Raw genomic sequence first — 13,518 nt, 5'->3', positions numbered from 1 at the left:
AGAGAAACTAGTCCATCTCATCGAAGCACAGTACGAGGCATTTTCGTGCAAGGTCTTGCACGACGGTGTCTTGTCCGAACCAATCCCGGTAACTGCTGGAGTGAGACAAGGATGTATTCTATCACCGCTACTTTTTCTCATCGTAATGGATGAGATTCTGATTGGATCGATTGACTGTGCACCGAACCGAGGATTGCCGTGGAATCCTTCAACAATGGAGCAACTGAACGACCTTGACCTGGCTGACGATATTGTTTTGCTCGCCCAAACACAACCAGATATGCAGAGCAAACTCGACGATCTCACCGAAAGTTCCAAGGCAGCAGGTCTCAAAGTCAATGTCGGAAAGACCAAGTCGATGGAGATCAACACAGGAAATCCCTCCAGTTTCATGGTAGCTGGGCAACAAGTTGAGAAAGTGGAGTGCTTCCAGTATCTTGGTAGCCAGATAACGCCTGATGGTGGTACCAGAAAAGACATCGAAACCCGGATAAGAAAGGCCCGATTTGCGTTTGCGAGTCTCCGAAACATCTGGCGGTCACGCCAGATCTCTCTACGAACGAAAATCCGAATCTTCAACTCAAACGTCAAATCCGTATTGCTGTACGGGTGCGAAACTTGGTGCACATATGCGGTAACGACGCGAAAACTGCAAGTATTTGTAAACCGCTGCCTGCGGAATATCTTCCGCGCTTGGTGGCCTGGCAATTGGATCTCGAATGAGGAACTACATCGCCGGTGTCATCAAAGGGCGCTAGAAATCGAGATTCGGGAACGTAAGTGGAGATGGATTGGGCACACGCTGCGAAGAGATGAAAACGAGATTTGCAGAGAGGCGCTAGATTGGAATCCAGAAGGTCATCGAAGAAGAGGCAGACCCAGAAATTCGTGGCGGCGAAGCCTAGCCGCTGAAATCCGAACTGTCGACGAGAATCTTGACTGGGACCAGGTGAAGACGCTGGCTCCGGATCGTCAACAGTGGAGGTCTTTTACCACGGCCCTATGCACCGGAGGATCGGCGCGGGATCATTAAGTAAGTAAGTAAGTAGGTAAATTGAAAAAAGGTAAAATTTACCTTTTTGCTAAGTGAACGAAAAAAAGGTAAAATTTACCTCGAAAGAGGGGTGGAAAAAATTCACCTCGCAAAAAGGTAAATTTTACCTTTTTTTTTTATTTTCCGTGTATCAATTTGGCCTATGCTTGTGTACAAGGTTTTTAGTAACCTGTTACGATCCCTTCTTTCAGAAGATGGCAGCACCGAAAGTACATGAAGAAAGAATTTTCGATAAGTTACATTGGCATGGGTGGTCAGGTATTAAATTTGAAGGAATAAGGAAAAATTTCTTTATCTTATTATTTATTTATTTATCATTAACTTGTTATTAGAGCATTCCTGTTGGTTATAGCATTATTGTGTCTAGATTTTTTGTTGAAAATTTAAAAAAAATACTTACGAGCTTAAGCTTGTTTATAGAGTTTATGACCATGGCGTACAGATTGTACTCCGTTATTGGTTCGAGATGATCAACATTGCACAATGAACCAAATTCGAGATGCTGGAAACGAACATCACAATCTCTCAGTGCAGTTTTGAGGACCTCATACGTGCTCATACTTTGATATTCTAGAGTCTAGATCAGCGGTCGGGGAACAGGGGTAAATTACCCAAAATGGGGTAAAAGTGATATTCTTGAGAGTAACAGTGAATATTTTGTGAGCGAAAAGTGTACATATATGTATTTTCATTTTGCAATTTTATGAATTTGTTGGTTTTATTTCGAAAGTAAAGAAATTAGCGGCATATGCAGAAGTATATATTTCTCCCTGAGGCATTTAAAGAAAACGCTTTGAGAGCTCGCTCAGTGTTTACAGATACGGTAATGATTCAAAAAGTTCCCCGACCCCTGGTCTAGATTGTAGTGATCAGAGAGGCCTAGTTTATTATAGAAAAGCTTAGGAGTCTGTGATTGATATTTTCGAAGAGCTCAACAATGAAATTGTACTACAAGAAGCATTCATTTAACCCCGGCTATTCTGCAATATGAGACAATAACGATGCCGGCCAAGCCCATATTATCGAAAGAAGAAAACCGTTAGCCTGAGAAACTAAACTTCAGTTCTTAGGTAAGCTAAAGAAGCTTACATGCATTTCAATATTCGGTTTAAATTCAATGATATTTTTTATATATACTTAATACGTGCGTCTTGGTGGTCGAGTGGTTAGCGTGGTAAGATGGTAATCGCTGGTCCACTGATGGCATGGGTTCGATTTCCATCTCGGTACTGGGTGTTAAATGTTAATCTTATGTTGTCCACGTCATTTATTCAGTCTGTAAAGCCTAAATCGGCTAAGACGGTGTACGTCTTTTAAAAAAATAATGTTTAATCAAGGCATTTAAGGAAAACCCGATCAATTATAAAATTAAACAAAAAAAAAAATGCAGCAGTTGCTGATCAGTGAAGTTAATAATAATAATCAGACCTGACCACATTCGACATTAGTGGGACATGGATGACTAAATGGAATTCCGGAAGTATTACTCACCCTGCGATGGCGTTCTTGTACTTTACGGTGAGCGTTTCCTCAACGATCCGGTTATTGATTTCGAGCAAAATCATCTTGTACCGGTGTCAGGCAGTAGGTAGCCTTTCTGTCTGTCCAAGGGAAAGGGAACGTTCAATCCGACGTAAAGACGGCCAATTTCAACTTTTCATTCAGTATCCCAGATTACGGCTCCCGAGGTGCAGCCAAGTTGGAACAGCATCCGGTCCGCACACGGACTCTTTTGACGTTAACCACAATATAGGGCAATAGCACTTTTCGTTTCCCTATCCCGGGAAAATTGGACAAACACAGGAATAACAAGAACCCGCAGGAAAGCCACAATTCGCACTCGACAAGTTGACCACCAATCTTGCCTCTCTTTCCCGCGCACACACACAAACTACAGCAATAAGAAGTAATCCACCTCTAGCGGACACTTTCCGGGGGCGGCTTGACGTCGATAAAAGAAAAAAAAACTACCAGTGCCGCAGCCTCTAGTCAGCCACGGAGCCGTCCCAGTTCCGTCAAGGAGAACTTCCCCACAATCTTTCGTCCATCCACCGAATAACACTCGGAACTCCAACCGAGAACGCCTCCCAGTTATCTAGTCGCGTTGGCTTTAAAATTTGTGAAACACCACTTTTTCCTTCTTTTCCCGACACGACCGAAACTGGCGAGCAAAAGGTGCGATCGTTCTTTTTTCACTTCACTTTTGCAATTCGATATGCACGAGAGACGTCGACGATGACTGTTCTTCCTGCTCTGCTGCTGCGGGGCCGATGTCTGCATGCGATGAAGTCAGTCAGCAAGTTCCAGTTCCCATCTTTTGACAGGTCCGCCTTCGGTGGCTTTCGTTCACGCGCCCTCTGAATCGCCGGCTGCCGGAAAGAGAAGGCCCTCTGCTTGCATGAGTGTTGACATTCTGCGGGTGCGGGTTTATGTTTGCTGAATCCTCCCCGGATGGGTAGCGGCAAAATGGCGGCCTGGGAGTTGGTCGACCAAATTCTCAAAACTTATCGCTCCCCTTTCGTATTGGAAAACGAGGGAAATAAGAATATGTTGTAAATATGTTTGTAAGGGCGGTATGCACTTGCTGCAAACAACATTCGTATCGTTTGATAAACTTTTCACTTCAAATTTTAAGTTGAAACAGATTTAAATTGAGGGTGCCTCAATGCGCTTACAGTTTCGATTTTGACCCTATAAATATTAATGGCTTAAAAATGCATAAAATTCCGAAATTTGAAAATATAAAAAAAAATTATGGCCCTGTCGTTTTTTGAAAACCCGGTGATTTTTGATGGAATTTTCGAGAGTCACGCACAACTCTCTCGAAACATTATAAACCTTATTTAAATGTGTGATACGTACTTTGTACTAATTTTTTATAGTGGGCTGTGCATTTATTTTTCACATGGGTGTTCTTAAAATAAATCAAATAGGTATAAAACAGAAAAAGAAAAGAAAATTCTAAATTAGATCGAACTTTAAAATGTTGTTGTTGTTGAAAACCTGAGACGGTCTCAGTGTCTCCCGAATATAATGGGAGACGCTCAGGCCGTCTCGAGGCGAACCGTCTCTTTGTGTGGACTAGGCTTAAGGTATCAACAAATCCTGACGTATTATCCGTTTTTAAGATCATGAACCATCAATAAAAATCATCGATCTAAGAAATGAGCAGCGTGTACTTTCAAGAATGCGTGTGGGTCATACAAGACTAACCCACAGTCATTATACAGAACCAAACCAACGATCGGAGTGTGAAACTTGCGGTTCCTATCTAACTATCGAACGTATACTAGCGGAATGTCCAGTTTATGAGTCTCAACGTACAGCGAATAATCAGCGAATAAGTGCGTAATATCCTGGGAAACGAAGAGGAGATCGAGAACAATTTGTTAGAGTTTTTGCGAGCAACAGAATTATTTAAGCTTATTTAATGTACCATTTTGTATCAATTTTATATTTTGTTATTATACTTTCAAAAGAGGCGAATGAACTAATTATTTAAAGCCTCTATAAATAAATCAATCAATCAAAAATCATCGATCTACCCAATTGTCCTTGATCACTGGTCGCGTTCGTAAATTGATTTTTTGGGTGAAGCATCGATTTTTTGATAGATGTCAAATCACTTTCTAATGCTTTTGTATACCTACTGTTTGTTTAATTTGCGAACGCCAGCGTCGATAGAAAAAATCACTTTGATAGAAAAAATCAATTTACGAGCACGCCGTAATTTTTGGGGGTCTTAAAAATCGAATCATTAAGTTAATGCGCCTTATGTTTCGATTTTTAAGAGCACACATATTTATTTCGGGATTTTCATTCTTTGTAATGATTTTGCGATTGAAAATGGGGAAATCGATAATTTTGACTTAAATAAATCAGGGCTTTTAGAAAACAAGCTTCGCTGAATTTCTCTTAAACGAATCGCTAGTCTACAGAGTACCTATATGAAGAGAGAATGCTACTGAATTTGATTTCAAAATTACTAAAACTAGAAGTGATATGTGAATAATACTCAACAATTAACAGTTATAAACTTCTACATATTATAATTAACAAATAACTTTACTGACACCCGGGAAACGGATCAACCCGATTCTTGCGCAGTACAAACTGAATCTTCCGGTTCATATCCTCATTATAGATGGCTTTGCAGCGTTCAAAATTCACACGCCGCCGCGTTTGGTACGGCTTCTCGTAGAACCGTGTGCGTCGGAACTGATCGAAGATTTCCTCCTTGCCCAGGATTCGATTCAGGACCCGGCAGGCTTCCTCGATGTTGTTGTTCTGAACCAGAACGGTTCTCGCGATGAAATTTGCGTGTCGCATTTTTGGCCAGAGGTTTAATCCTGATGACCCACTGTGTTTGCCTGTGTTGTTTGAGATTGCGTAAAAATCAATGCTTGATTTAATTTTGTGATTCAAAAAACCTGGAGCTGGAATAAAAGGAAAAGCAATAAGTATCACTTAAAACCCTGCGAAAACACAGAACTCTTGTACAGTTACAATTGAATTTACTTGTTTCAAAGCAATATTTATGTTAAAGCCGCACGTTCACTATGCACATCACTTCTGCGAAACATAAAACTTCTTATAAGAATTTAAATGTTGAACAGAAATGTTGACAGTTCTCAAAAGTGTCATGCGAGTTCTCAAGCTCAATTGTTTACGAAAAAGGCGTAAAGAGACGCAATTATTAGTTTCTAATTAGAAATCGGTACCGTCTACATACAAGTTACGGAAAGTGAAAATCCGGATTTGGAACCGTTTTAAGAGATGACTAGTCAATTCCACAAGGATTTGATTCAACAGTATAAAACAACATGCAACAAACTGAAGAAAATTCAACGAGTTCTCTTCAAGTAAGTGCCGCCTCTAATATTAAATACCATAATCATTGAAATTCAAAAATCGAACCAGACAATTCGCACCGAACGTTACGGAAGTGGCCGATGAGTTTGGGTCCCTGGCCAGCAGCTTCAATAGCTCATTTCTACCCGAATATGCGGCCCTCTGCTACATGGGCCAGGCCAAGTGCGAGAAACTGATCGGTAACGAGGCCACCGAAGTTGACGCGCTGCTGAGGGCAGCCAGAACGTTCCGAGTGGCCCACGAAAAACAAACCCGCATCGGTGGAAACAACATATCCGGAGATAATCTGGAGGGGGCTTTTCGTTGCTACACTCAGGTGAGATTCATATAAAATGCAACGAATTTTAAATAAATGGACTTATCTGTTTTAGGCTCTTTCCCGGTTACAGGAAGATTCGGTCATTAAGGCAGCCATCATCCGAGAGCTGAGAGAAGTCAACCCGAATGTGGAAATTACCAGTAATTTTGTCTCGCCCTGTCATCGCATTTGGGACTTGGAGCAATCGGCCGAAGAAAGTATCCGCTCCAAGGATTACGTGGCCGCGTTTGAAAAACTCACAGAAATCTACGACGATGTCACAGAACGTCGGTGCGAGGACCTGTATGAACAGGTCCTGCGCCGGGTAGAGATTTCCCGTCTTCTGTTGCTGTGCCTGTTGCAACTTCCGCCCTCGGTGCGATACGATCACAAGTTTATCGAACGATATTCAGCCATCGATGGCGTGTCAGGTCAATCGCAACCACAGGATAGCGGGAATCTTTCGGAAGAACTTTTCTTTCTTTTGCAATCTTTGGTCGTATCCTGCCAGGCCAAGGATATCGAATCACTGATCAGCGTTAGGGATCAGTTGTGCCATTCCGCTGAACTGGGAGACTCCCAACAGGTGTTGCTGAAAGAACTCGTGACCAAGTACTCCAAATGATATTAGGCGTAGAGGGATTTCTTAGCACCGTATTACCTAATCCCTTGATGTATTGCTGTTGATGTAAATAACATGTTATGTATGTACTAGCCATAAGTCTTTTCAAGTAATCTTTCTTATATTATAATATAACGATATCAATCACATTTTGTGATATTCCCAGGATAAGTATAAAAGTATTTGGAATGTATGACATGTTAACCCTGTTTCTGTTGAAATAAATCTTAAGTCACCTATACAAAAAGTATCCTATGAGTGGTTATTTAGAAAGAAATTTTAATTATTGGAACGAATTAGATTCTCGAAAAAGTTTCTGATGAAATCTTAAACTACCTATCTATACGAAAAATATCCTAAGAGTTGTCTTTTAGAAAGAATTTATGTTTTGAATAAGTAGGGATTTTTTCTAACTATAAACTATATGTACATACACATTTGTCAAAGAGCCAGAAGGATAGTCAATTTAAATTATAAGAACGAATTAGATTCTCGAGAGATTCTATACTCCAACAAAAAATTGCGGTCGAAACACTGAAGAAATGATCAACATTTTATTTTATGCTCTGTATTAACCTCAAGCTTGGAACCTTACAGAAAAAGCATGTGTTATACATACCCTTCAATATAGACACTATAATTTCATATAGTCTGGCAAAGAGAATGACGGGAGCCAATCGAACTGTCATTCGCGGAGCCAATCGAGCAAACTTTCTAAATATTGGAAAATCATGGTTGAAGTATTGTGATTCACAAAGTTTTTCTGGCTTTTTGATAACATCAACTAAAGTTATTTAGCATAATTTTCACTATTTTTTCATCTATAAATCATAATATAGTTTTCAACAGCGATTTCCAGTTGAATTGACTAAAATAGCATGTAATTTACAAATCTGAGAAACTATTTTTTATTTTGCATCTGGAGAGAGTTATGAAGAGCTTGAACATTATCGTAGAATGCTCGATTGGCTCCGCGCGAATGACAGTTCGATTGGCTCCCGTCATTCTCTTTGCCAGACTATATGAAATTATAGTGTCTATACCCTTCAAGTGTACAAACAAGGTGCAATAAAATGGATCACCGATTTGAGGGACTTCTCATCATCTAAAAAATGACAAAATTCTTCCCGCATTCATCAACAGGTAAAAAAGATATGCGAAGCGAGTAAGGTGAGATCACAATCAATCCCGCAGAAGGTATAAGAAAAACGGCCAGATGAGAAATCGGTTATTCACATTTGTGCGGGATATTTGGGATATTTTAAGGATTCCTATTGAATTCATTCAACCAATACAACAAGACTACTTTCATTCTGAAAATGGGACAAAAGTATGACTGGCGCATAAGGTTCAGTCGTATTGGTGTCAGAATTTCCGCTAACCGTCGTTTTCTAATTGGTCAAATAAATCATGCTAATAATTACGAGATCTTTTAAGCCTTTATGACGAGATTGAAACTAATTTTAATCTAAAGCTAAGCAGTTTATTTATAATTTGAAATGTTCAAGCTTTCAATAGCCCAATTCATTTTCCAAAAAAGATCATACAAAATAACAGAATATAATCAAATTAATCTTATGAGAAAATTTTCCGATTCGAATCTTCTTAGAGCACATTGTTCAACATTGAAGTTCTTATATAAAATGTGATTTTCAAAGTTGAACTTTGATTTCCAATAAGGTTGTAATTTATTGCCATTACGATTTCAGATACATATTCCCTTGAGAATAAGAATATTGCAGTCTCGAATTTTTAAAAGTTTCTTTCGAACAGTTTATCCAATAAGATTCTTCATAAGACGAGATGTTTGTGGGAAAGTCTTGAAGCTATTTTTTCGCATGATTTCAAAATGGCCTCAAGTTTCGAAAGAATTTTCAGTCCTATAGAAGTAAACTCGGTGAAAATAATTTTGTAAAATTATAAGTTTTCAAATTTTGAGATCGAGTGAAAACAATGACAAACACAACGCAATAGCGATAATATCGCATATTATGCTCTTTCTCGCGTGAGCTTTCATTACGTCGTATGAAAAATCTTAAGAATTAACAGAAAACTGCTGCAAAAGTAATCGAAACAACTTTAAAATTTTTATTTCGTATAGAGAATATGTTGTCCAAGCTACAAATAATCAAAATGAAAAGAAGCTGCGACTAGTTTATGTCAGTTTTTGTATTTTTTGTAACAAAACTGTTTGTTTAAATTTTGTTTCATGCGACGTAATGAGCAATAATGCGAGCTTTATTGCTTTTCATGTTTAAAGGTTTTGAACGAGTATAAAATGTAAACATAACCTCAAAAACCATATATGCAGCAAACATACAGTAATTAAAAACATGAATGCCTTGATATAATTTTCAGCGATTTTTTCAAATTAAGCTTTTGTAAAGTGTGCTAACTAATTGGTCACCACTGTAACATAAGGAATTCCTTCGATATTCTTATTGGAAGCCATTTTCCTTTGTTGGACCTCTTTCAGAGCACATTTTCTGGGTAAACACGAATCCCACGACGAATCACAACACCACTATCGTCCATTTCGGAGAATCAGCCGTACGCATCTATACACTCACTGTGCCCGCCTTTTGTGTGACAGAGAGCAGGTTCGTCTACAAACGAGGTGAGAGGCTGAGATTCACACGTTATCCCGTAATGTTTGCCAAACAGGATTTCAATCTATAATGATGAAATTTTAGATGAGGTATTGAAAGTTTTCAAAATATGTAGGAAGTTGAATTGTCATATAACTTTGATTATGTTTCCATTTGGAAAAAGTATAATAAAAGTTTGTGCTGATTTTATTATTCATTCATAAAAACTTTTTGTAGCCATTCATCATTCATGATCGGTCCCATCTTCTCCGGCACCGGAAAGAAATAGGTAAGTATTGGTAAGGACGTACCTCAGATTACCCACACAATCATACAGGAAACGTCGTTCAATGTTTGGCATTTGGCGGTTTTTATCCTACCTTCTGTTTCTCATTCAATTCGATTCATTCCAGTTTACGGATTTGGCCAGTCCTCTCGCGATCAGCCAGCAGTTTAACGTCCTTTTTCTGGGAAAGTTTTCTTGGCCCATCTATATTTCACCAACCGGACGTTTCATATTACCTGCTTAGGTAAGAATTGTTGAAAGTGGCACGGCAGCTGCTTCTACTAATTATTGGTTGTTGTTTCAATATAGTTTTCCGTATAGAGCAGTGCGCAGTGGGATTATCCTAGTGCTTCGTTGGAATTTGGTTCTGGAAGTAAATTCCAATTGATCGTAGTAATCAGCTGGTTTCCGAACCAGTATGGCAACGACGCAAGATGGTCGGAAAACAACACCTCAATTCGCTGGCATAAATCAATCGCCTTACACCAACATCAACGCCGGATCTACCAATGCGGTTTCTGGAGTGATAACCGTTGGGTCGACAGCTTCCAAACCGGACGGTCAATATGTAACAATTCCACAACAGCAGTTTCCCCATCATCAACAGCACCATTATCATCACACAGCCCCCCAGCAACAGCAACCTGTTCAATCCAACCACACTGTTAAGCCAACCATTTTGAACCACTTCCTCAGTTCAGGACCTTCTCAAGCTGAAAGTACAATCAACCATAGCATCGAAATGTCCAATGAGTCAGTACCGATGACCACCCCATCGTTGGTCAAAAAGATGTGGCTACTTATAGAATGGGAGGCAATTCCGGGGGAACCGATCTCCTACTCGGTGATAGATTCTTCCGACTTGATACTGGATAGCAACGGAACCAATACCCGTGAAACAATTCACACCGGCAAGGTGATCTATGTACGAAGGGGCAAGAAACTGCAGCAGGCTACGGTAGTCATCATTTCCGGTTAGTTATTCTGTGATAATTTTTTTTTTCTTATAGGATGTTGTCTAATCGCAATCTTTTGTTCCTCCTCTACAGATGATAAGCAGTTTATCGACGCGGAGGTGCGACAGTTGAGACAAATGTCGGCCAACAACCACTTTCGCAACCAACGGGCTACGGCCGTGGTGCAGAGCGTTGAAGTAAGTAGAATAAACTATTATGGAACATGTTTTCAGATTAAATTCTTTGGGGTTCAATCAAACCCAAATCGTCAAAAAGCCGACCACAGGAAAAGCATATGATTGGTAATAGTCGTTAGTCCTCGCTAAATGAGCTATATTTTGTATCTTAGTTCTTAAAATTTTTAATATAGCCAGTGAAGTCTACCTTCCCAAGAATCATGAGTGGTCAAGATTTAACACATAGCAGGTAATAGAAGATTCATTTGAAGAATTAAGGTCGAAACGTTATTATGGACTTAGCGTACTGCAAAGAAAGATTTTTTTTAATATAACCCTAATGCACCTTCATCAATAGATTTCAAAATTTGTTGTAATGATTTATTGATTGTTGATCTTATTTACAGCAAAAACGGCGTCGTGTTGAGGTACCAGACAGAAAGTCGGACGAACAGCCAGAACCTGCCAGCCCGGAGTTTGAACCAATGCCAGTCCAGTCACAGATTTCTACAGCAAACTGGGTCGCAAACTGCAAAACGGAACGCATACTGTCACCTTCACCCTCGGTGGCTTCTGTGGCATTGTCCACACAGCATCAGAGCCACCTGCAGCAACAGCAGCAATTTCGGTCACCTCCGATGACGTTCGATCAGCAGACGCAGACTGATCCTCGCTGCCTGCCACAACAATCACCGCAAACATCGACCGATGGAAACCGATCGGAAATTTTGAGGATACTAGCCCTTCAGGAAACGATTTTGTCCGAACAGAAAAGCATGCGAATGGAAAATGAATACAACCGAAAAATGATGTTTGACATCGCGGAACAATTGAATTCCTTCTCTGATACTTTGAAGCACATCGCATCAAAAGTGGATGCAATGCAGAAGTATGAAATCTCCGAGGTAAAATCACCTGTGCCAAACGTTGCAAGCTACGTGGTGTTGGGAACTGGTGGAGAGGAAAGTAGGGACCGTCCTCCGAGCAGCGTTGCCGGGTCCTATTCGAATAAGGTGGCCAACTTGATGATAGAGCCAATTTGTATGCATGAGGACAGCAACGCTTCACTTAACCAGAGCAAATTTTCTATCGTTGACGAAAACTCTTCGGCCGCTTCAACACCAAAGAATCTGAACTTTTCCAATCGCTTGTCGGCATCGGCGCTCAGCCTCAGCAACACAAGCGTCCATTCACAACCGGCCGCCAATGATAATAATGCAGATATCAACGAAGTGCTCAAAGACTGGAATGATGAAGACGACGACCCAAATGACGATTCCACGTTAACCCCGATCGGTCCAAACAACACCATGGTCAAAAAGAAAATCCTCAACGCCATCAATTGGACCAACTACAAGGTAGCCACCCGTAAGCTGCTCATGACACTCTTCACTAGGGAAATTCTCGCTTCTCACACGCTTACCGGAAGGCCTTCCCCAGCATTCATGGGCGATCGGGCCAAACCGGTGAAAGATCGTCTGGATCAAAAAATTATCACAGATATCATTGCTATCGTGACTAAAATTTGCAAGGTCTCGGAACCGATGGTTCGCACAGCAATAACCACAAAATGTGCGGATGAGAACAAAATGAATCGCATGAAAAGCATCAAAGGATCATCGTCACCTGCCGTCGCTTCGAACCAAACCATCATATCACAATATGTACAGCATGCTACTACCACTGTTGCAGAACCGAGCTCGCAACATCCTGAAATGACCACAGTCGTTCCGGTTGGTGTGCGACGAATCAAGCGGGAAAATAAAGAAAACGTTCATTGACTCCCCGAAGAGGCACTCGGAAATAATACATAGCGCTCCACTTCCTGAAGTTGCCATCGTTTTTTTTCACTTCTATTTCCCAGGAGGCTGACGTCTTGATTATTCTTTCTTTTCTTTTTTATTCCTGTCGTGTATCAGTCTATCTTCTTCCCAAATTACCTGAGACGCTATACACCTAGAGATATTTGTTCGATACGTTTCGTATTTTTCATGTAATGAGTTTTTACAAAATACATATGACTATATTTTAAGATTAAACCTTCGGAACGTTTATAAAGACACACAAATTAAAAGAAGATTGGTGATGAAAAAGTTGTTAACGATCTTTTTATATAAACCATTGACCCGAATAAAATCATTTTATACATAAACCGAGTGGTATGAGTAATTTCTCGAAAATGCCTTTCCTGTGGCTATGTATTGGCCCTTATTCTGCGCCACACGTGAGGTGGCGATAGTCGAGTCACCTTACCATTACGGGACTCTAGTCACCTTATTCCGTTAGTCGGTGTAAGTGAAGTGCCAGAGGATCACTCCCAAAGTTCATTCTAAGTGACGTTCTTCAGCTAAAGCGACTCCTGGAATCGAGTGACTCGTCTATCGTCATCCCACGCGCGGCGCAGAATAAGGGACGTTTCCAAAACAATTTAAATTTCTTTAGGAGGAAACCTATTGACCAGCCGAGATTGTTGACAGCCTACCTTAAAATTTAGTCAGAACTATTTCTGCTGATAAAGGGTGTCGTCCACGATGAAATTGCCACACACAAAATTGATTCGCAAAATTCGAGTTTTTGTTGAAATGAAGAAGTCGTAACAAGCCATAGTTATTTAGGTAGTCTTATGATGTTTTAATAAATTGTCATTCCGTTTGTAACATTCAACC

The 13,518-nt window shown here is 40.2% G+C and overlaps 4 protein-coding genes across 8 annotated transcripts in view; 2 read left to right on the top strand and 2 right to left on the bottom strand.

Annotated features, from left to right (window-relative positions):
- The window catches only part of LOC129749115 (probable actin-related protein 2/3 complex subunit 2), a 154,368-nt gene extending 150,902 nt beyond the window's left edge, over positions 1-3,466 (bottom strand). The window contains exon 1 of the mRNA XM_055743998.1: positions 2,546-3,466. Coding sequence (XP_055599973.1) covers positions 2,546-2,619 — 74 coding nt within the window. The 5' untranslated portion in view covers positions 2,620-3,466. The remainder of the gene's footprint in view (positions 1-2,545) is intronic.
- Positions 3,467-5,076: 1,610 nt separating this feature from the next.
- Positions 5,077-6,603, bottom strand: LOC129746252 (28S ribosomal protein S21, mitochondrial-like). 4 transcript variants are annotated; one of them, XM_055739834.1, is made up of 2 exons: positions 6,486-6,603; positions 5,077-5,490 (listed from the first exon to the last, which is right to left on the bottom strand). In XM_055739834.1, the coding sequence occupies exon 2, from the start codon at positions 5,381-5,383 to the stop codon at positions 5,120-5,122; it is 264 nt and encodes an 87-aa protein (XP_055595809.1). In that variant the 5' UTR covers positions 5,384-5,490; positions 6,486-6,603; the 3' UTR covers positions 5,077-5,119. The 4 variants fall into 4 exon arrangements, with proteins under 4 accessions (XP_055595809.1, XP_055595806.1, XP_055595807.1 ...); XM_055739831.1 differs by lacking the exon at positions 6,486-6,603 and adding an exon at positions 5,555-5,681; XM_055739832.1 differs by lacking the exon at positions 6,486-6,603 and adding an exon at positions 5,573-5,679.
- Positions 5,703-7,096, top strand: LOC129746251 (40-kDa huntingtin-associated protein-like). Its single transcript, XM_055739830.1, has 3 exons — positions 5,703-5,916; positions 5,975-6,242; positions 6,298-7,096. The coding sequence occupies exons 1-3, from the start codon at positions 5,831-5,833 to the stop codon at positions 6,847-6,849; spliced, it is 906 nt and encodes a 301-aa protein (XP_055595805.1). The 5' UTR covers positions 5,703-5,830; the 3' UTR covers positions 6,850-7,096.
- Positions 7,097-7,908: 812 nt separating this feature from the next.
- LOC129745057 (myotubularin-related protein DDB_G0290005-like) lies at positions 7,909-13,004 on the top strand. 2 transcript variants are annotated; one of them, XM_055737882.1, is made up of 7 exons: positions 7,909-8,016; positions 9,323-9,463; positions 9,672-9,723; positions 9,848-9,964; positions 10,030-10,694; positions 10,770-10,873; positions 11,260-13,004. In XM_055737882.1, exons 5-7 carry the CDS (start codon positions 10,139-10,141, stop codon positions 12,631-12,633), a joined length of 2,034 nt encoding a protein of 677 aa, XP_055593857.1. In that variant the 5' UTR covers positions 7,909-8,016; positions 9,323-9,463; positions 9,672-9,723; positions 9,848-9,964; positions 10,030-10,138; the 3' UTR covers positions 12,634-13,004. The 2 variants fall into 2 exon arrangements, with proteins under 2 accessions (XP_055593857.1, XP_055593856.1); XM_055737881.1 differs by having other exon boundaries at positions 9,323-9,544.
- The last annotated feature ends 514 nt before the right edge of the window (positions 13,005-13,518 follow it).

This window comes from Uranotaenia lowii, chromosome 2 (assembly GCF_029784155.1).
Source record: "Uranotaenia lowii strain MFRU-FL chromosome 2, ASM2978415v1, whole genome shotgun sequence".
Taxonomy (NCBI): domain Eukaryota; kingdom Metazoa; phylum Arthropoda; class Insecta; order Diptera; family Culicidae; genus Uranotaenia; species Uranotaenia lowii.
This window is presented reverse-complemented; position numbering and strand designations above follow the sequence as displayed.

What these genes read in the sequence shown, in the direction of transcription:
- LOC129746252 (XM_055739834.1), bottom strand. Translation starts at nt 5,383, where the DNA reads ATGCGACACGCAAATTTCATCGCGAGAACCGTTCTGGTTCAGAACAAC.
- LOC129746251 (XM_055739830.1), top strand. Translation starts at nt 5,831, where the DNA reads ATGACTAGTCAATTCCACAAGGATTTGATTCAACAGTATAAAACAACA. An exon ending in ATTCAACGAGTTCTCTTCAA is followed by an intron (nt 5,917 to 5,974) that starts GTAAGTGCCGCC and finishes AAATCGAACCAG; the next exon opens with ACAATTCGCACCGAACGTTA. An exon ending in CTTTTCGTTGCTACACTCAG is followed by an intron (nt 6,243 to 6,297) that starts GTGAGATTCATA and finishes TATCTGTTTTAG; the next exon opens with GCTCTTTCCCGGTTACAGGA.
- LOC129745057 (XM_055737882.1), top strand. Translation starts at nt 10,139, where the DNA reads ATGGCAACGACGCAAGATGGTCGGAAAACAACACCTCAATTCGCTGGC. An exon ending in TACGGTAGTCATCATTTCCG is followed by an intron (nt 10,695 to 10,769) that starts GTTAGTTATTCT and finishes CCTCCTCTACAG; the next exon opens with ATGATAAGCAGTTTATCGAC. An exon ending in CCGTGGTGCAGAGCGTTGAA is followed by an intron (nt 10,874 to 11,259) that starts GTAAGTAGAATA and finishes TCTTATTTACAG; the next exon opens with CAAAAACGGCGTCGTGTTGA.